This window comes from Symphalangus syndactylus, chromosome 14, assembly GCF_028878055.3.
Source record: "Symphalangus syndactylus isolate Jambi chromosome 14, NHGRI_mSymSyn1-v2.1_pri, whole genome shotgun sequence".
In the NCBI taxonomy this organism is placed as follows: domain Eukaryota; kingdom Metazoa; phylum Chordata; class Mammalia; order Primates; family Hylobatidae; genus Symphalangus; species Symphalangus syndactylus.
The window spans coordinates 75,756,667-75,777,440 of record NC_072436.2 but is presented as its reverse complement, the minus strand read 5'-3'; the positions used below and the strand labels follow the sequence as shown (position 1 = coordinate 75,777,440).

At 42.7% G+C, this 20,774-nt stretch overlaps 1 protein-coding gene across 3 annotated transcripts in view; it reads left to right on the top strand.

Annotated features, from left to right (window-relative positions):
• The first annotated feature begins 470 nt into the window (after positions 1 to 470).
• LOC129462191 (protein XRP2-like) overlaps positions 471 to 20,774 on the top strand; it is a 58,540-nt gene continuing 38,236 nt past the window's right edge. The window contains exon 1 of one of the 3 annotated variants that reach the window (XM_055241968.2): positions 471 to 491. Coding sequence is in view for 1 of the 3 variants with exons in the window: in XM_055241966.2 (XP_055097941.1) it covers positions 5,646 to 5,747 (102 nt within the window). In the remaining 2 variants the exon portion in view is untranslated. Of the gene's footprint in view, positions 492 to 5,336; positions 5,748 to 19,489; positions 19,508 to 20,774 lie in introns of those variants that run through there. The other 2 variants (XM_055241966.2, XM_055241967.2) reach the window with 2 other exon arrangements.

Below are 20,774 nucleotides of genomic sequence, written 5' to 3'. Positions count from 1 at the left end.
CACCTCAAAGATCTGCACCTTCGAGTATTCATGTCCCTTGTTTCGTCTCCTCCCTTAGTGAGTCAGGGCCAGCCCTGGGTGACCAATCGAATCCAGTGAAGTGATGTTGCATGGCTTCTGAGGCTGCACCATAAGAAGCCTTGCAGCTTCCACGTTGGTCTCATGGAACACTCACTCTTGCAGCCCTGAGCATGATATATGGAGTTCAAATACCCTAAAGCCACCTTGCAGGAGAGACTGGGTGGAGAGGCTCTGAGATTTCATGTAGAATGATTCTTGGCCAGCACCCCAGCCATTTGAGTCATCCCAGCTGAGGCTCCAGATGTACTGTGGAACAGAATTGAGTTGTCCCCACCAAGCCCTGCCTAAAATGCAGGTTCATGAGTAAAAGAAATATTAAGTAATTATTGCTTTACATTTCAGGTGGTTTGTTACTCAGCAATAGATGACTGAAACACTCCTCTTTCACTTGATGTGAAGTATTTCCTTAGGTGAGTGCAGAGTGAGCAAGGATGTGTCAGGTCAACTCAAACATAGGGAATTTTCCAGCCATCATTGCTGGGGTAATTGACTTATTCATGCTGTAGAGATACACTGCTTCAGGACTGCCTTTTTGTTGTTATTGTTGTTTTTGAGACGGAGTCTCACTCTGTTGCCCAGGCTGGAGTGCAGTGGTGTGATCTCGGCTCACTACAGCCTCTGCCTCCCGGGTTCAAGCAATTCTCCCACCTCAGCCTCCTGAGTAGCTGGGATTACAGGGGCGCACCACCACGCCTGACTAATTTTTGCATTTTTAGTATGTTTAGTATTTTCACCATGTTGGCCAAGCTGGTCTCGAACTCCTGACCTCAGGTGATCCACCTGCCTCGGCCTCCCAAAGTGCTGGGATTACAGGCGTGAGCCACTGCGCCCGGCCAGGACTGTCTTCTGAAAAGTAACTATATCACTTCTGTGGTCAAGACTCAGGGGACCCAGAACCATCTCTGGAGCTTGTGGCCAGGTAAACCCACAACTCAACATTTTAATATAGATGAATATACACATTAAGCTGAACATGAAGGGCAGCCTTCTATAGAAAAGAAATCACAAGAATATAAATAGCAAGAGGAGTACAGGCAGAAGAAGCAACCAACTTCTGCCTGAACTCTGCAGAGTTAGCGTTCCCTTTTCAGGACCTGCTTCCCACCCATATCTGTAACACCCATGTTTGGAATTCACCCCTGCAGCTGCAGCAATGGGACCAGGGGTGCACACCAACCTAGAGCCAATCTGTTATCGACTGGCCAGCGATGTATATGATTATCTGCCTTGAGAGTCTGAGACTGTGTAGCATGCCCTTGGACAGAAAGGCCATGAGGAATCAGGGTGGGATAGCTGTTGTCAGCCATGTAAATGCTGATGAGTAAGTAGAGAGCCGGTTTGCAAAAATAAGTAGTGATGAGAATTCATGGGGACAGGCGAAAAAGAGAGGGGGCAGAAAAGAAAGAAAGAGTAAGAGAGAAAGAAAAAGGATGAGACAGCACTAGTATTAGCTCTGTTTATTATCTTTCTAGTCCCCAGTTCTTAACATTTAATTTAATTTTCTTTTTGTAATTTTGTTTTTGGTCAAGAGTGATGGTAGGATGGGAATGAACAGAAAAGGGACTTTATCTTCACTTTTAAGGGTCCCTGAAAAGATCACTCTTGGATATATGTTTTATTGTAGGTTTGAGCTTTTCTCATTAATGAATACTTCAAAACAGTGAGAGTTTCAGAGGTTGTTTCTCTAGAATTAGTTTTGTTATTGTTTGTTAATTAAGAGGAATAGCATCACTATGGGACAGAGCTCCCATAGGCATCAGAAGGCCAAGGCAGATACTTCTTTATTTCAGATGAATTAGAGAGGAACAAACTTAAGGCAGGAGGAGGCACTGGGAAACACAGGCTGTGGGTTTTTCCAGTCCCTGCTCAGCCACTCTCATCGTGACCACAGATTCATCCCTTCACCTCTCTGGATCTCTGCCTCCTCTGCTACACTACGTGGTGGTCATAGTTATATATTTATATCTGGTCACAGATGTTTTATAATCATAGACCATAGATTATAAATATAATAATAGATTATAAAATATCGAATGAGGGTCTTATCCAAAAACATCTTCACATAAGGCCGGGAGCGGTGGCTCACGCTTGTACTCCCAGCACTTTGGGAGGCCGAGGCGGGCGGATCACGAGGTCAGGAGATCGAGACCACGGTGAAACCCCATCTCTACTAAAAATACAAAAAAATTAGCCGGGCGTGGTGGCGGGCGCCTGTAGTCCCAGCTACTCGGAGAGGCTGAGGCAGGAGAATGGCGTGAACCCAGGAGGCGGAGCTTGCAGTGAGCCGAGATTGCGCCACTGCATTCCAGCCTGGGCGACAGAGCGAGACTCCGTCTCAAAAAAAAAAAAAAAAAAAAAATCACATAAAACTTTCATCTCACTCTGAAGGAGAAACAGTGTGCACTGGCTAAAGACTATTGCCTAAGATCTGGAACTTAAATTTGCAGTAATTTCTAATACTTCAGCACATGTACTTTTCTTCCCAATTGTGCAATAAAGGATGGCAAGTAAAAAGGGGAACATTCTTTATGTTCAAATTAAGTCGGCCAGGCACTGTAGCTCACGCCTGTAATCCCAACACTTTGGGAGGCCGAGGTGGGTGGATCACCTGAGATCAGGAGATCGAGACCAGCCTGGCCAACATGGTGAAACCCCGTCTCTACTAAAAATACAAAAATTAGCCGGGTGTGGTTGTGTGCGCCTGTAGCCCCAGCTACTCGGGAGGCTGAGGCAGGAGAATTGCTTGAACCTGGGAGGTGGAGGTTGCAGTGAGCGGAGATCATGCCATTGCACTCCAGCCTGGGTGATAGAGCGAGACTCCGTCTCAAAAAAAAAAAAAAAAAAAAAAAAAAAAAGTCAGAGGCTCATTTAGGATACAAACTAGATGTGAATAAGTATGGGAAATTTAAAAGATAACCAAATTTGAACCTGAAGTGATCAGCATTTGATATCCTACTGAGATGTCAAAATACTGTTTCTCAGAGAAACTGACCTACCTTTCTTTTCTATTACATAGGCAATGCATGTGTATTGCAGTAAAATTCGACCCAAGTATGAGAAATGTTAATATTTAGTGTATATATCTTTAAATATATTCTGACAAACCCTATGCCATTTGCTTAGAACAGATCTGATTGTTCATATGCAATGCTTATGTCCTCAATGAGTCTATAAACTCCATGAGGAGAACCCCTTTATCATAAATCCACATGCCTCCCACCCCCACAGTTCGGTCACTTTCTTTGGGAAGGGATGGGGGAAGTTTATAAATGCTTCCTTCACTAGCACCTATGCATGCATTCATTCATTTGACAAACGTATTGAGCACCTAGTATGGACTTGGGCCAGGTGTAGGAGATTCAAAGGTACATCCCTCCCCCCAGCTTTCCTCCCCCCTGCCTTTTTTTTTTTTTTTTTGAGACGGAGTCTCGCTCTGTCGCCCAGGCTGGAGTGGAGTGGCACCATCTCGGCTCACTGCAACCTCCGCCTCCTGGGTTCAAGCTATTCTCCTGCCTCAGCCTCCCAAGTAGGTGAGACTACAGGCGCCCGCCACCATGCCCGGTTAATTTTTGTATTTTTAGTAGGGACAGGGTTTCACCATATTGGCCAGGCTGGTCTCGAACTCCTGACCTTGCGATCCACCCGCCTTGGCTTCCCAAAGTGCTGGGATTACAGGCGTGAGCCACCGTGCCCGCCCCGCCCCCCCGCCCTGCTTTTTTTTTTTTTTTTTTTTTTTTGAGACAGAGTCTCCCTCTGTCGTCCAGACTGTAGTGCAGTGGCGCCATCTTGGCTCACTGCAACCTCCATCTCCTGGGTTCAAGCAATTCTCCTGCCTCAGCCTCCCGAGTAGCTGGGACTACAGGCGCACGCCACTATGCCTGGCTAATTTTTGTATTTTTAGTAGAGACGGGGTTTCACCAGACGGGGTTTCACCATGTTGGGCAGGATGGTCTCGATCTCCTGACCTCATGATCCTACCGCCTCGGCCTCCCAAAGTGCTGGGATAACAGCCATGAGCCGCCGCGCCCGGCCCTACATGCCCTTTATGACATACCTTTTAGGCCAGGCGCAGTGGCTCATGCCTGTCATCCCAGCACTTTGGGAGGCCGAGGCGGGCAGATCACCTGAGGTCAGGAGATCGAGACCAGCCTGCCCAACATGGTGAAACCCCATCTCTACTAAAAATACAAAAATTAGCCGGGCGTGGTGGCAGGCGCCTGTAGTCCCAGCTACTCTGGAGGCTGAGGCAGGATAATCACTTGAACCCGGGAGGCGGAGGTTGCAGTGAGCCGAGATGGCGCTGCTGCACTCCAGCCTGGGCGACAAGAACAAAAACTCCATCAAAAAAAAAAAGAAAGATATACTTTTTTGATCTCAGGAAAGTCACAGTTCGAATAGGGAAACAATACACAATTAACTATTTTACTAAGTACTTGTGCAATTTTAGAGCCATATGTGAAAGTCTTAAGAAAACACAAAAGCAGCCTGGGGTGCGGTGGGGTCCTGCCTGTAATCCCAGCACTTTGAGAGGCTGAGGCAGGATGATTGCTTGGGCCCAGGAGTTCAAGACCAGCCTGGGTGACATAGCAAGACCCCATTTCTACAAAAGTAAAAAAAAAAAAAAAAAAAAATAGGTGGGCATGGTGGTGCTTGCTTGTAGTTCCAGCTACTCAGGAGGGAGGCTGAGGCAGGAGGATCGCTTGAGCCCAGGAAGTCAAGGTTGCAAGGTTGCAGTGAGTTATGATTGTGCTACTGCAGCCTGAGTGACATAGCGAGACCCTGTGAAAGAAAAAAAGAAAGAAAGAAAGAAAGAAAGAAAGAAAGAAAGAAAGAAAGAAAGAAAGCAAGCAAGCAAGCAAGCAAGCAAGCACAGAAGAGGATTGGGAGGTTAAGGGGTACAATTCTTGAGGGGGTGACCCTGGCCAGGCGATGAGAGGGCGGTAGGAAGGGTGATGAGGGGAGAAGAGGATTTAGAAATACAAATTTCAGGGTCTTCTTTTGTCAGCGGGAATTTCTGTCCCTCACAACTTTCATCATAAGATAAATCTAATGTTCAACTAGAGACCTCTCCCCGCCTTGAACTTGCAAATTTATGAATCAGGGGCAAAAAAAACCCGGATGCCGAGCTTGGCCTCCCACCAGCTAGAGAGCCCACCAAGTCCCAAGAGGGGCGGGGCCGAGGGCGGTCCGTGCCATAGCTGTGGGCGGGGTTGTCCGTGCTTGCGCCAGAGCCGGCCTGCCCCGCCGCCAGGGGCTGTCGCAGGAGCCAGGCGTGGATTGGTGTGTGGGTACGTCGGCCTCTCTTCATAGGCCGTGCAGGATTGCTCGAGAGGCTTTGATTGGCTCAACAGGCGCTGAGCGTTCATTGGCTGCGCCGGGTCGTCAGGGCGACGAAAAAGGGGACGGGGTGCCGGGCCTGGCGGGCAAACTAAGGCTGCGGACTGTTGGGCGGCTCCTCGGGGCGATGCCCGGAGAGCTGCAAGCCGGGGTTCCCAGGGTTCACGCCACACTCTACGAAGTGCCTGAGCTAGTGAGATGCCCAACGACCTACGCGGGCTGGGACCATGGGCTGCTGCTTCTCCAAGAGACGGAAGGCTGACAAGGAGTCGCGGCCCGAGAACGAGGAGGAGCGGCCAAAGCAGAATAGCTGGTATCAGCGCGAGAAGGTAATGAAAGTCGTGTAGCCGCCGTCTCAGCCTCCCTGAGCCGCTCCGCCAGGGTCCCTTACGGCCCGGGACCGCTGATGGGGCCGACCCAACTGCTGCCGCCCTCTCTTGAACGCGGATAGCTGAAGTCGGGGTGCACGACTTTTTTCGGGAGCGGGGGTGTGAAGTACAGCGCTAGAGAGGGCGCCCAGAGAGCTGTGGAGCTCCGGAAGGAGCCTTAGGAGTTTGTTGTCATGGTAGACAGACTCCCCTGGGAGCTTTCTCTGGCTCCGAACCCTGCCTTGCTCTGACTTCCTGTTGGAGATGATCGATTCGAGAGAGGGAAAGAGCCGAGAACGCCCTGAATCTCAAATCACCTCGTTTCACCCACCGGCAGCGTCAAGAGGGGTTTTGTCCAGTCGTCGAGTTACGTATATGGGACTGATTCTCATCTCTTCCGGGGCTTAATGTTCTGTGGCTGTTTTCTCTTTTGTCTGCCCTCCCCGGCAAATCTCTTTGGTGCCTCGTGATATATTTCACTGCTGAATTTTCTCAATTACCAAGTGGACTGTTTAATGTACAGCTTTACTCTCCCTCCTCTTCCATTATCCGAAAGAAACAATGAGTATCCCATCAGTCTTGGAATGTGTATTAAGACTGTAAGGTGAAAATAAGCGGCATAAACCAGGCAGTATTTTACTGCTGGTTTAAATGAATGAAAACGCCCTTATTTTTATTTTTGTATGTAGCCAGAAACCAAAAAACTTTGAAAACCTCCATTAGTCTTACACAAAACACACTCGGTCATACATTTCATAATAGTTCCTCTTTCTACATAGTTCTCCATTTGTGCTTACTAAACTACTTTGATGGACTTACCAATTATTTCTCCCAAACAAAATGAGAGATTTTTCAAATGGGTATTATGAACAGTTAACTCCTTGCTTAAGGCAACATATCTTTACCCAAGATTACTTTATAATAAATGTATTAACGTTTTGGAATCACAGACCTTTCTGCATGATTTCCAATCCCCAGCAGAATGTATTCAGGTAAGCTCTGGTCTCTAAGAGTCAGAGTTAAGAAATTGAAAGCTTTTTGCAGCTTTTCTCAGCCCCGTCTTTCTGCCCCACTTCTCATACACACCCTTCTTGGGTCACATGGTACCTTTATTCTCTGTTAGTCATACTCGATAGTAGCATTTTATAATGTAGGGGAAGAAAGTACTATGCTTTCTATTTCATAAGAAGATTGCACCTGCCATTTAAAGTTATTTGATGGGCGGTTTTTAAAAGATATCATTTTCCTCAGCCTTTGGCTTTCTAACAATATTCTTTTAGCTTGAATTGTCTGCCATAGAGAAAGTTGTGTATTTCATTTTTATTTTAGTTTTTTCTTTTGAACTCAGGCTAAATCTAAGCTAAATAAAATGCCTTTATTTTTTATTTATAGTAGTCTTGGCTGCCTATGACTCATCGTTTCACAATAAATTGTTTTACAGTTAATGTTTATTAACATAATATTCAGGTTAGTTAGGATTTCTCATGTTAATCCTTCTTTTAGATAAGTGTGTGTGTCCTGTGATTTTTTTTCTTCTTTTGCCCATTGGCTAAGTAAATGCATTGAGAAATATAATATTGGACACCAACATCTAAGCTTTTTCCCCACAAATGAGTGTGTAATAAACTTTCAATTGTAGAAACTGTTTTGAGCTTACAGAGAACCTTTTTTTTTGAGAACACTACTAAGTTCTGTAGTTGTAGAGATGTAAGAGATGTTATAGGATATATAAAATAAGCTCATGCTTCTGAGTGTGTGTATAATAAAAGTTAAAATCTTGATCAACTCAGCCAATCAGAATGAGAATTTCTAACCAAATGAGCATTCTGAAAAAATCCCCAGTTTTAAAATCTTTTGGACTGTTGAAGAGAATTACCAGCTTACATTTTGAGACAATGCAGATACCACATTTCCCAACATAGCTTTTTCTTTTTAGATTTTTTTTTCTTTTGGAATTACTAGGAATTCTTTCTAAGGTGCCTCATTTATGATAGCTTGTTAAATTTTATACAATTTAAAATATTTTTTTCTAGGGCCAGGCATGGTGACTCATGCCTGTAATCCCAGGACTTTGGGAGGCCAAGACTGGTGGCTCTCTTGAGCCCAGGAGTTCCAGACCAGCCTGGGCAATATGGCGAAACCTCATTCCTACTAAAAATACAAAAATTAGTGGGGCATGGTGGTGCACACCTGTAGTCCCAGCTACTCAGTAGGCTGAGGTGGGAGGATCACCTGAGCCTGGGACTTAGAGGCTGCAGTGAGCCATGATCGGGCCACTGCCCTCCAGCTTGGGCAACAGAGTGAGACCCTGTTTCCAAAATAAATAAATAAATAAATGAAATATTTTTTCCTAGTTCCTTGCCTCCCATGAGGTTAATTTGGGCTAGTGTGCAAATGTTCTGTATTAGTCCAATGATACATTTACTGAGCATGGCCTTGCTTGCTCCTAGAAGATTTTAGTTGTACCTTAAAAGGAACAGAATGCAAATACAGCCCAGAGAACATAAATGAGATATGATGCATGCATATTAATAGAAATGATTTATATTAAAAGTTTAGGCTTCTGGAATGTGGTTATGGATTATAGCATATACAGTTTTAAAGTTATATCAGACAATTACCATTCAACTTGTAAGACTTTTACATGTAAAAACAAAATGGGTTGCCTGAAAAATTTCCTTGCAACTTGGAAAAGGGTATTTACATTTTTCCTTAGGTTGTGTAATCAGAGTATCTTTTTTTGACGTTTTCTTTTTGAGATGGAGTCTGGCTCTGTCATCGCTCAGGCTGGAATGCAGTGGCACGATCTCGGCTCACTGCAACCTCCACCTCCTGGGTTCAAGCGATTCTCCAGCCTCAGCCTCCCGAGTAGCTGGAATTACAGGTGCGCACCACCACACCTGGCTAATTTTTGTATGTTTTTAGTAGAGACAGGGTTTCACCTTGTTGGCCAGGGTAGTCTTGAACTCCTGACCTCAGGTGATCCACCTGCCTCAGCCTCCCAAAGTGCTGGGATTACAGGCGTGAGCCACCGTTCCCAGCCCAGAGTATCTTTATTGAAGGGCACCCCTTGGGTTTTGGTGTTTAAGTTGTGTAACTGGGTCAGTCTTAAGGGACTGAAGGGGGGAGAAATTGTCTCAATTAGAAGGAATGCCTGGGGACTAAGCATTGTCATAGCAACTGACATACTGTAGTCAACAGTGTAAGAAGCATTTTCTATTGCTACTGACTTTGAAAAAGAAAAAAGATTACAATTCTTACACTGATGTGATGAGAAATATTTTTGGATTGTAAGACTTGTGTTTAAATTTTTTCAAAAGAAATGTTTTTATCCTTATCTGTATGCTGCCACCCATAGGTAGGCTAATTATTCAGTATATATGTACTCAAACACCAAGTAAGTCTCAAAATTGTAAGACTTATCCCTGCCCTGAAAGAGTTTACTGGCTTTCTGGAGTTAAAACAGGAAACATTTAAGTACACATGAGGTGAGGAAGAGTGATACGGAAAAGTAGTTTTCATCTTCCAGTTATTCATGCCCATACTCTTCCTCCTAGATAATAGAAATGAGGATTAACTCTAAACAATTATGGCTTAAGCGTGAAAATTGTGTTTGAGTAAGGACAACACATGTTGTGTCTGTTATATTTGTCTCATATTCAATAGAAATAATACTAAACAAAAATCTTATACCAGAAATTCAAGTATCTATTGTGTAACTTAGATAGATATTGGTAAAGCAGCCAATTTGTGCACTTCAGGTTCCTCAGCTATATAGTAGGACAATGCTAAAGATTTCTCTACTGTTTAGTAAGGTAAAGGCCTGTCCTGAAGAAGAGGTTTAGACAGTAATGGTCACCTCTGAGGAAAGAACTTAAACCAGAGGTTGGGCAAGACAGAACTGGTTTTAACATAAGGCAGATCATAATTCCCAGGATTGGTCATCAGTGGAAGGGGTGGCTTTGTTGAGGACCTGATCTCCATGTTAGTCAAAATTGTCAGACAGTTAGGGTGGTAATCTGCTAGAAAGAAGTGTCTGCACTAAGTAGGAGGAGGCTAGATACTGTTTTTAGCCTTAAGTATGAAAAGTATTCTAGTCACCCATTGCTGTGTACCAAACCACCCTAAAACCTAATGGTTTAAAATAATGGCAGATATTTTGTTCACAACTCTTTAATTTGCATAAGGTTAAGCAGGGTTGACTCTGCTCAATGTGGCATCAACCGTGACAGCTTTCAAGATGGCTTGACCACATAGCTGGCTGGCAAGTTGATGCTGGCTTTGGGCTGGGAGCTCAGCTGAGGCCTCTCCATGTATCCCTGGCTTCCTTACAGTGTGATGGCAGGGTTCCAAGGGCAAGCATCCTAAGAGAGACTGGCAGAAGCTGCATGGTTTTTTCTAACTAGCTTCTTAAGTAAATTCTTAAGTCACTTAATTAGACTTAATTTGGATGTGGCAGGAGTAATGCTGAGGCAGTCACAAATGCCCACCCAGTTCCAAGAGGAGGTGACTTCTTAATGGGAGGAGTGTCAAAGAATTTGCCAGTAGGTTTTAAATCCTCTATATAAAGTTTTTTAAAGGATATAACTAGTTCTTTGTTTATTAATTTTAAAAATAGCTTTTTAGAGATATAATTCATATGCCATACAATTCACTCATTTAAAGCATATAATTCATTCTATCTAACTGTATATATATATTTGAGATGGAGTCTCGCTCTGTTGCCCAGGCTGGAATGCAGTGGTATGATCTCTGCTCACTGCAACCTCCGCCTCCTGGATTCAAGTGATTCTCTCACCTCAGCCTCCCAAGTAGCTGGGATTACAGGTGCGTGCCACCACACCCAGCTAGTTTTTGTATTTTTTAGTAGAGATGGGGTTTCACCATGTTGGCCAGGCTGGTCTCGAAACTCCTGGCCGCAGGCAGTCTGCCTGCCTCGACCTCTCAATGTGCTGGGATTACAGGCATGAGCCACCATGCCTAGCCGTCTAACTGTGTTTTTGTACTCATTAACCAACCACTCTTCATCCTCTCCTCCCCACTACCCACCACAGCCAACTACTGTTGATAATAATTTATTGTATGTTTCAAAGTAGCTAGAAGAGGAAGTGTGGAATGTTCCCAACACAAAGACATGATAAATGTTTGAGGTAATGGATATCCCAGTTACCCATATTTGATCATTACATTGTTGTATGCTTGTATGAAAATATCACATGTACCCCATAAATGCATACTACTATTATTATATATCCATAAAAATTTAAAATTTGTTTAAAAATAAAGTATGTAATTCAGTATTTTTTAGTAAGTTCACAGGCTTATCACCATGGTCTAATTTTAGAACATTTTCATCCCTGGAAAAAGAAACCCTGTACCCATTAGTAGTCATTCCCTATTCTCGTCTCCCCGAGCCCCTGGAAACCACAAACTTATTTTCTGTCTCTATAAGTGTTCCTATTTTGGAAATTTCACTTCATTGGAGCCACAATATCTAGCCTTTTGTGACTGGCATCTTTCACTTAGCATGTTTTTGAAGTTTGTCCATATCGTAACATGTATCAAGACTTTATTCTATTGTGTGGATATACCACATTTTATTTATCTATTCATCAGCTGATGGACATTTGGGTTGTTTCTACTTTTTGTCTATTATGGATAATGGTGCTATGAACATTTGTATACAAGTTTTTGTCTGGACATGTTTTCATTTCTCTTGTGTACACATCTAGGTTTGGAATTGCTGGGTCATATGGTAATTCTATGTTTAACTTTTTTTTTTTTTTTTTTTGAGACAGAGTCTCGCTCTGTCGCCCAGGCTGGAGTGCAGTGGTGTGATCTCAGCTCACTGCAAGCTCCGCCTCCCGGGTTCATGCCATTCTCCTGCCTCAGCCTCCCCAGCAGCTGGGATTACAGGCACCCGCCGCCACGCCCAGCTAATTTTTTGTATTTTTAGTAGAGATGGGGTTTCACCATGTTAGCCAGGATATTCTCGATCTCCTGACCGCGTGATCTGCCCGCCTTGGCCTCCCAAAGTGCTGGGATTACAGGCGTGAGCCACTGCGACCGGCCTATGTTTAACTTTTTGAGGAACTGCTAAACTGTTTTTTAGAGTGCCTGCACCATTTATATTTCCACCAGCAATGTGCGAGTGTTCAGTTTCTTCACCCATATAAAATTTTGATAAAGGTAAAAAGCATAGAGAGTGAAAAGTATATGGGGCTGGAATTTTAATTTGTATTCTGCACCTAACTACACCTCACTGGTAAAGTAATTTAGCTTTTAGCTCTCAGTTTCCTACGATCCCTTCCAGTTCTTGAATTCTTTGAGCAGCTCATGAGGGGAGGTAAGCATTGCTAGAAACATTCAGGCAAATCTGGTGAACAAAGGGAATGTGATAGGATGTAAAAATATATTCAGATTAGATTAGATATGGGGAATCTTTTCAATACTAAAATTTCACAATTCTATTTTGTTGTTATATATTTCACAAAATGGTAAGCTAATATAAATGTAGTACTTCAGTTTCTCGAATCATCAATAGTATATAAGCTCAAGATACTGGTCTTGAGCTTACAGTATATAAGCTCAAGATACTGGTCTTGAGCTTACAGTATATAAGCTCAAGATACTGGTCTTGAGCTTACAGTATATAAGCTCAAGATACAGGGTAATTTTTGTATTTTTAATAGAGACGGGCTTTTGCCATGTTGGCCAGGCTGGTCTCGAACTCCTGGTCTCATCTGATCCTCCCACCTTGGCCTCCCAAAGTGCTGGGATTAAAAGCAAGAGACACTGCACGCAGCCTCAGAATTTTTTATAGAAGTAGAAGTTTTAAGAATGAAGCATCAAAAAAGAAAAGGTATCAGAAAGCTGAAATAGCAAGGTCGTGGTTAAGATCATTAGATACATAGGCTATGAGTTGAATTTTTCATAGCCCCTTTTATTAAAACAATCATTTAAAAATATATTTTTGACCCTGGTACTCTACAAAGCTTAGTACTTTTTAAAAATTTTTTATTTATTTTTTTATTTTTTTTATTATACTTGTAGGGTACATGTGCACAACGTGCAGGTTTGTTACATATGTATACATGTGCCATGTTGGTGTGCTGCACCCATTAACTCGTCATTTACATTAGGTATATCTCCTAATGCTATCCCTCCCCCTCCCCCCACCCCATGACAGGCCCCGGTGTGTGATGTTCCCCTTCCTGTGTCCAAGTATTCTCATTGTTCAATTCCTACCTATGAGTGAGAATATGTGGTGTTTGGTTTTTTGTCCTTGCTATAGTTTGCTGAGAATGATGGTTTCCAGCTTCATCCATGTCCCTACAAAGGACATGAACTCATCCTTTTTTATGGCTGCATAGTATTCCATGGTGTATATGTGCCACATTTTCTTAATCCAGTCTATCATTGATGGACATTTGGGTTGGTTCCAAGTCTTTGCTATTGTGAATAGTGCCGCAATAAACATATGTGTGCATGTGTCTTTATAGCAGCATGATTTATAATCCTTTGGATATATACCCAGTAATGGGATGGCTGGGTCAAATGGTATTTCTAGTTCTAGATCCTTGAGGAATCGCCACACTGTCTTCCACAATGGTTGAACTAGTTTACAGTCCCACCAACAGTGTAAAAGTGTTCCTATTTCTCCACATCCTCTCCAGCACCTGTTGTTTCCTGACTTTTTAATGATTGCCATTCTAACTGGTGTGAGATGGTATCTCACTGTGGTTTTGATTTGCATTTCTCTGATGGCCAGTGATGATGAATATTTTTTCATGTACCTGTTGGCTGCATAAATGCCTTCTTTTGAGAAGTGTCTGTTCATAAAAGCTTAGTACATTTTTTATTTGTATAAATTCCAAATAGGCTAAAAGCCTACTGACAATATTGACAGTAGCAATGATAATATAGGTGTCACTTGGGTTAAGTCACAGGAAAACTCAAACCATAGTGTCACAGAGGCTACCCTTTAGCTTTGCATGCCCAGAACACAATTTAATAGCAAAGATAGTGGATCTGTCTTCTGGGAGGTGTGTATATTGACTAAGATCATAAGTTTTATATTATTATTGAGAGAAACTATTTGTTCTGTTCATTTTCTTATTGTGTTTCAAAGTCATTGAGATTAAGAATTTATATTTCAGCACTATTAGTTCTATAATTATGTGGCACTAATGTTTTCATTTGTGAAATAACCTCTCAGCTACATAGCTATCTAGCCCTGAAGCTGACTTAACAATGTTTAAATTTTAAGTATTTGTTTTAATTGAAATGTAATTTATATACAGTAAAAATTACCCTTGTTAAGTGTACGGTTCTATGAGTTTTGACAAATAAATACAGTTGTGGAGCTATCACCAATCAAGATACAAAATGGTTCCATCGCCCCCAAAAGTTCTTCCTTTGTATAGTCAGTTTGCTCCTTTGTAGTCAGCCCCATTCCCAGCTCCTGATAAGTTTTCTATCCCTATAGTTTTGTCTTTTTGAGAATGTCATATACATGGAATCATACAATACGTAACCTTTTGAATCTGGCTTCTTTCACTTAACCATAATGCATTTAAGATTTATCCATGTTGTTGCATGTATCAAGAGTTCCTTTTTTTTTTTTTTGAGATGGGGTCTCACTGTGTCACCCAGGCTGGAATGCAGTGGCACAGTCTCGGCACACTGCAGCCTCAGCCTCTGGGGCTCAAGTGATCTCCCATCTCAGCCTCCCAAGTAGTGGAGACAACAGGCGAGTGCCACCATACTCAGCTAATTTTTTGTATCTTTTTGGTAGAGATGGGGTTTCAACACATTGCCCAGGCTGGTCTTGCACTCCTGAGCTCAGGTGATCCGCCCACCTTGGCCTCCCAAAGTGCTGGAATTATAGGCATGAGCCACCACATCCAGCCAGGAGTTCCTTTTTAATTGCTGAGTGGTATTCCGTTGTATGGATATATCACAGTTTGTTTATCCATTCATCAGTTAAAGGACATTTGGGTTGTTCCCAATTTTGGTAATTATGAATAAAGCTACCATAAATATTTGTGTACAGGTTTTTGAGTGAACATAAGTTTTCATTTCACTTGGGTAAATACCCATGGGTGGGATTGCTGATCATATGGAAATTGTTTATTAAACTTTACAAAAAACTGCCAGGTCAGTGGCTCACACCTGTAATCGCAGCACTTTGGGAAGTGAAGGCAGAAGGATCGCTTGAGGCCAGGAGTTCAAGACCAGCCTGGGCAACTTAGTGAGACCCTACCTCTACAAAATGGATAAACATAGCCAGGCAGAGTGGCATATGCCTGTAGTCCCAGCTACTTGGGAGGCTGAGACAGCAGGATTGCTTGAGCCCAGGAGTTTGAAGCTGCAGTGAGCTCTGATTGCACCACTGCACTCCAGTGTGGGCAACAGAGCAAGACCTTGTCTCTATTAAAAAAAAAAAATTAATTAAAATTTAAAAAAGAAACTGCCAAACTATTTTTCAAAGTGGCTATGCCATTTTGCCTACTAGCAGTATATGAGAGATACAGTTGCTCTGCATCCTCACATCACTTGCTTGGTATTGTCAGGTTAATTTTTTTTTAAGAATCAGGGTCTGCTCAGTCTCCCAGGTTGGCGTACAGTGGCATGATCATGGCTCACTGCAGCCTGGACCGCCTGGGCTCCAGCAATCTTCCCACTTCAGCCTCCCAAGTAGCTAGGACTGCACTACATGTGTCTGCCACCACACTCGGCTAATATTTTTATTTTTTTGTAGAGACAAGGTCTCGCTATGTTGCTCAGGCTGGTCTGAAACTCCTGGCTTCAAGCGATCGTCCCACCTTGGCCTCCCAAAGTGCTGGCATTACAGCTGTGAGCTACTGCACCTTGCCTAGCTTTAAAAAAAATGTTTAGCCATTCTAATAGGTGTGTAGTGATGTTTCATTGTAGTTTAACTTGCATTTCCCTAATGACTTGTGTTTCCCTAAATGTTGAGCATTTTTCATGTACTTATTTGCCATCCATATATCTTTGGTAAAATATTTATTCAAATCATTTGCCCATTTTTTTATTGGGTTATTTGTTTTCTTATTATTGAGTTTTTCAGAGCTCTTTATATATCCTGGATACAAGTCCCCTGTTATATGTATGTTTTGCAAATACTTTTTTCCCAGTTAATAACTTGCCTTCTCTTAAGAGTGTGTGTCTTTTGAAGAGCAAACATTTTCAATTTGAGTAAAAGTCCAATTTCCACTCACTTTTTCTTTTGTGGATTGTGTTTTTGGTTTCACATCTAGGAATTTTTTTTCTTTTTCTGAGACAGAGTCTTGCTCTGTCGCCAGGCTGGAGTACAGTGGCGTGATCTCGGCTCACTGCACTATATATATATGTATGTATGTATATATATGTATATATATACACGTACACCATATATGTGTGTGTGTATATATATATATATATATACATACATACATATACAAAAGAATTGCTTACTAGATGCACAAATCAGTGGAATAGAGAGTTCATAAACCGGCATATCTCTCTTTACATATATATATCTATATCGATCACACTATATGTATGGGTGTATATATATGTGTATATATGTGTGTATATATATACACGCATATATATGTGTATATACATATATATATGGACTCACAGTGTGTCCTTGGACAAGTTATGTAGTCTCTGTGTGCCTCAATTTTCTCAAGTATACAACAGAGATAATTATAGTACACAACCCTTATAGGGGTTTTTATGGATTGAGTGAATGATTATAGAGCACTTAGTATGGTGCCTGGTACATATATAGTGCTTCTTATACTCCTGAATCTTTTTACTTCTATTCAGACTGGATTTTCATTGGAATTAACAAATCCCATTATTTTATCTCACATTATCATTATGGAAATTTAACTGTGGAGATGAATTTTAATGAAAAATTTGTATTGCTGCTTAGTAAGATAATAAGATGTTCATTTTTGTTTTCTGTTAGGAAAATAATGCTTAACTTGGTTTAATAGCTGTAGGACATTAAATTGATCAGATGAATTACAACTCTTGAAATTTTTCTTTGATTTTTTTTTTTTTTTTTGAGACAGAATTTGGCTCTTCCACGCTGCAGTGCAGTGGTGCGATCTTGGCTCACTGCAACCTCTGCCTCCTGGGTTCAAGAGATCTCCTGCCTCAGCCTCCCAAGTAGCTGGGATTACAGGCGCCCACCACCACGCCCAGCTAACTTTTGTATTTTTAGTAGAGACGGGGTTTCACCATGTTGGCCAGGCTGGTCTCGAACTCCTGACCTCAGGTGATCCACCCGCCTCGGCGTCCCACTGTGCTGGGATTACAGGCGTGAGCCACCACGCCCGGCCACTTTCCTTGATTTTTTAAAGTATATCCATTACCTTTTAAGGATTGTAGTAAGAAATAGTCTAGGCCAGACATGGTGGCACATGCCTGTAATTCCAGCACTTTGGGAGGCTGAGGTGGGTGGATCGCTTGAGTCCAGGAGTTCGAGTCCAGCCTGGACAACATGGCGAAACCCCATCTCGACAGAAAATACAAAAATTAGTGCATGGTGGTGTGCGCTTGTAGTCCCAGCTACTCAGGAGACTGAGGCGGGGAGGATTGCTTGAACAATGGAGGTTGAGGCTGCAGTGAGCTGTGAGTGTGCCACTGCATTCCAACCTGGGCAACAGAGTGAGACCCCGTGTCAGAAAAAAAAAAAATACAGTCTAAACTAAACTCACTTCATAAATGGCTCTTAGGAAAAAATAATTTAAAACATGACCTTTCCATGTTTGTGATTCTAGACACTTTATTTCAGAACTAGTAACCTGCAAAATTACGAAGGATTTCAGTTTTGGTTGTTTATTATTACTTTTTTTTTTTTTTTAAAGTGTCAGGGTCTTGCTTTGTCACCCAGGCTGGAGTGCAGTGGCATGATCATGGCTCACTGCAGCCTTGAACTCCCAGGCACAAGCAGTCCTCCTGCCTCAGCCTTCTGAGTAGCTAGGACTACAGGTGCACACCACCATGCCCAGCTAAGGGTTTTTTTTTTTTTTTTTTTTACCCCCCTTCCACCAACTCACTTCAAATGATCTTCTAAGTTTTAAAAAACTTTTTTAGAGCTGGGGGGGTGTCACTGTGTCACCCAGGCCAGTCTCAAACTCCTAGTCTTACTAGGCCACTGGCCCACTCAAGTAGCTGGGATTACAGATGTGAGCCACTGTGTCTAGCTCCTATTACTTTTTGTTTTGAAAAACTTTCAGGAATTGTTGAGAAAGTACAGCAACACAAATCTTAAATTTCTCCTTGGAAGACTGTGCTGACAATCCAAATAATTTTATACTACAGAACTATTTAGCTATAAAATCTTTAGCTATCAGATTAATTTCTCCCTATGAGCTAGGAAAACTGGAGTGTCCAGAGAAAATACTTAGGATAGTAAATTACATTTAACTCCTCAGCATTGGCAGCTGTTATGGACTGAATGTTTGTCAAATTCATATGTTGAAGCCCTACCCCCCTACACATGGCTGTATTTGGAGATGGGACCTCTAAGGAAATAATTATGGTTAAGTGAGGTCATAAAGGTAGAGTGCTGATCTGATAGGATTAGTGTCCTTGTAAGAAGATTCAGTTAGCTTGCACTTGCTCCCTCCCTCTCCTTCACACAGAGGACAGGTCTGGTGATGACAAGCAAGAGGTTGGCTTTTGCAGTCTGAGCAGGCTAAAACAGGCTGCCATAACAAAATACCACAGACTGGTGGCTTAAGTAACAGAAGTTTATTTCTCACAGCTCTGGAGCCTGGGAAGTCCAAGATCAAGGTGCCAGCAGATTCAGTGTCTGGTGAGGGCTCTCTTCCTGGCTTACAGACAGCTGCCTTCTTGCCGTGTCCTCATGTGGCCTTTCCTCTGTGATTCATCCTTCTGCCTTACCTCCTACAGCCATTGAATTACCAGTCTGCTGATTCTCTTTCCTCAGTATTTCTCAAATTCATCCCATCTTCTTCTTCCCTACCATCTACAGCTCTGGTTCCAGCCCTTTCTGTATGACTACAATAGTCTCTCCGATCAATCCATGTTGCATGTGTCCTTATCTCATCAGAGTAATTATCCTGACATGTAAATTTTGCTTATTTAAATCTTTCTGTGGTTCCCTCTTGTCTGTGGATAACTTCTAAGCTTTATATAATACGGTTTCTGCCTACCTCTGTAGCTTCATCTACTAGCATTCTGATAGCATGTGTAACACCAAACTACTTTCAGTTTTCCTCCCACTCCCTGAAGAATTTTACTTTGTTCCTTCTGTTACTTTTGCCTGGCATGGGAAGGGAGGGTCCTTTATTCCTACCCTTTTTACCTAACCATTCTCACGTTTTGCAGAACTTCCACCCCACTTCTCTTCCCCGCCCCAGATGTCCCTTCTCTGTCCCCTCCAAAATATTCTCAGCATCTCTCATTACATGGTCAAGTTGTTTTTAGTTTAGTTTAGATGAATGTTTACTTCTTTTATGGAAAGAGCTGGTCCTATTCATTTTAGTGCCTAAAAGAATGTCTGGCTCATACTCGGTATTCAGATATTGGATGTTCAGTGAATACTGAATATCCAGAAATTAAGGTGACTTTTTCAAGATCAGGTCGCTTATAGGGGACAAAATTGGGACTGGAAAACGAGTACTTCTTTTATTGCCTCATACTGCAGACCAGTGTTCCTCCTAGTATAGCATGTAAAACTGGCTAAGTACAGTATCTATTGTGCAATTACTAAGTCAATTTAAGCTCATTTGCTAATCATTAAGATGATTAAATTTTGCTTTGTAAATCAAATTTTTACATATGGTATGTACGGGAGCCTATGTTGCATGAACAGTTTTGCATGAAGTTTATATAGTCACAAACAGTTACAACAGTTGAAGTAGATAAGAAAGTCACATGGAAGAAACAAAAATAGGCTTTTAGTGACCATATTTTGATAGCTCAGTTAAAATAAAAAAAAATTAATGTGACATTTTCCAGGCATACTGTTTAAAAGATTATGTGGGCCGGGCTTGGTGGCTCACACCTGTAATCCCAGCACTTTGGGAGGCCAAGGCGGGTGGATCATCCAAGGTCAGGAGTTTAAGACCAGCCCGGCTAACATGGTGAAACCCCATCTCTACTAAAAATACAAAATTACCTGGGCATGGTTGCACACGCCTGTAATCCCAGCTACTCAGGAGGCTGAGGCAGGAGAATCGCTTGAACCCGGGAGGTGGAGGTTGCAGTGAGCCAAGATCGCGCCATTGCACTCCAGCCTGGGTGACAAGAGTGAAACTCCATCTCAAAAAAAAAAAAAAAAAGAAAAAGAAACAGGCCAGGCACGGTGGCTCACACCTGTAATCCCAGCACTTTGGGAGGCCAAGGCAGGTGGATCACAAGGCCAGGAGATCGAGACCATCCTGGCTAACATGGTGAAACCCCATCTCTACTAAAAATACAAAAACGGGTCAGGCGTGGTGGCTCACGCCTGTAATCCCAACATTTTGGGAGGCTGAGGCGGGCGGATCACGAGGTCAGGAGATCGAGACCATCCTGGGTAACATGGTGAAACCCCGTCTCTACTAAAAAATACAAAAAATTAGCCAGGCATGGTGGCGGGTGCCTGTAGTCCCAGCTACTCAGGAGGCTGAGACAGGAGAGAGCCGAGTTCATGCCACTGCACTCCAGCCTGGGCAACAGGGCGAGACTCCGTCTCAGAAAAAAAAAAAAAAAAAAAAAATACAAAAACAAAATTAGCCAGGCATGGTGGTGGGCGCCTGTGGTCCCAGCTACTCAGGAGGCTGAGGCGGAGAATGGCCTGAACCCGGGAGGTGGAGCTTGCAGTGAGCTGAGATTGCGCCATTGCATTCCAGCCTGGGCGACAGAGCGAGACTCCATCTCAAAAGAAAGAAAGAAAGAGAGAGAGACAGAAAGGAGGGAGGGAAGGAAGGGAAGGAAGGGAGGGAAGAGAGGAAG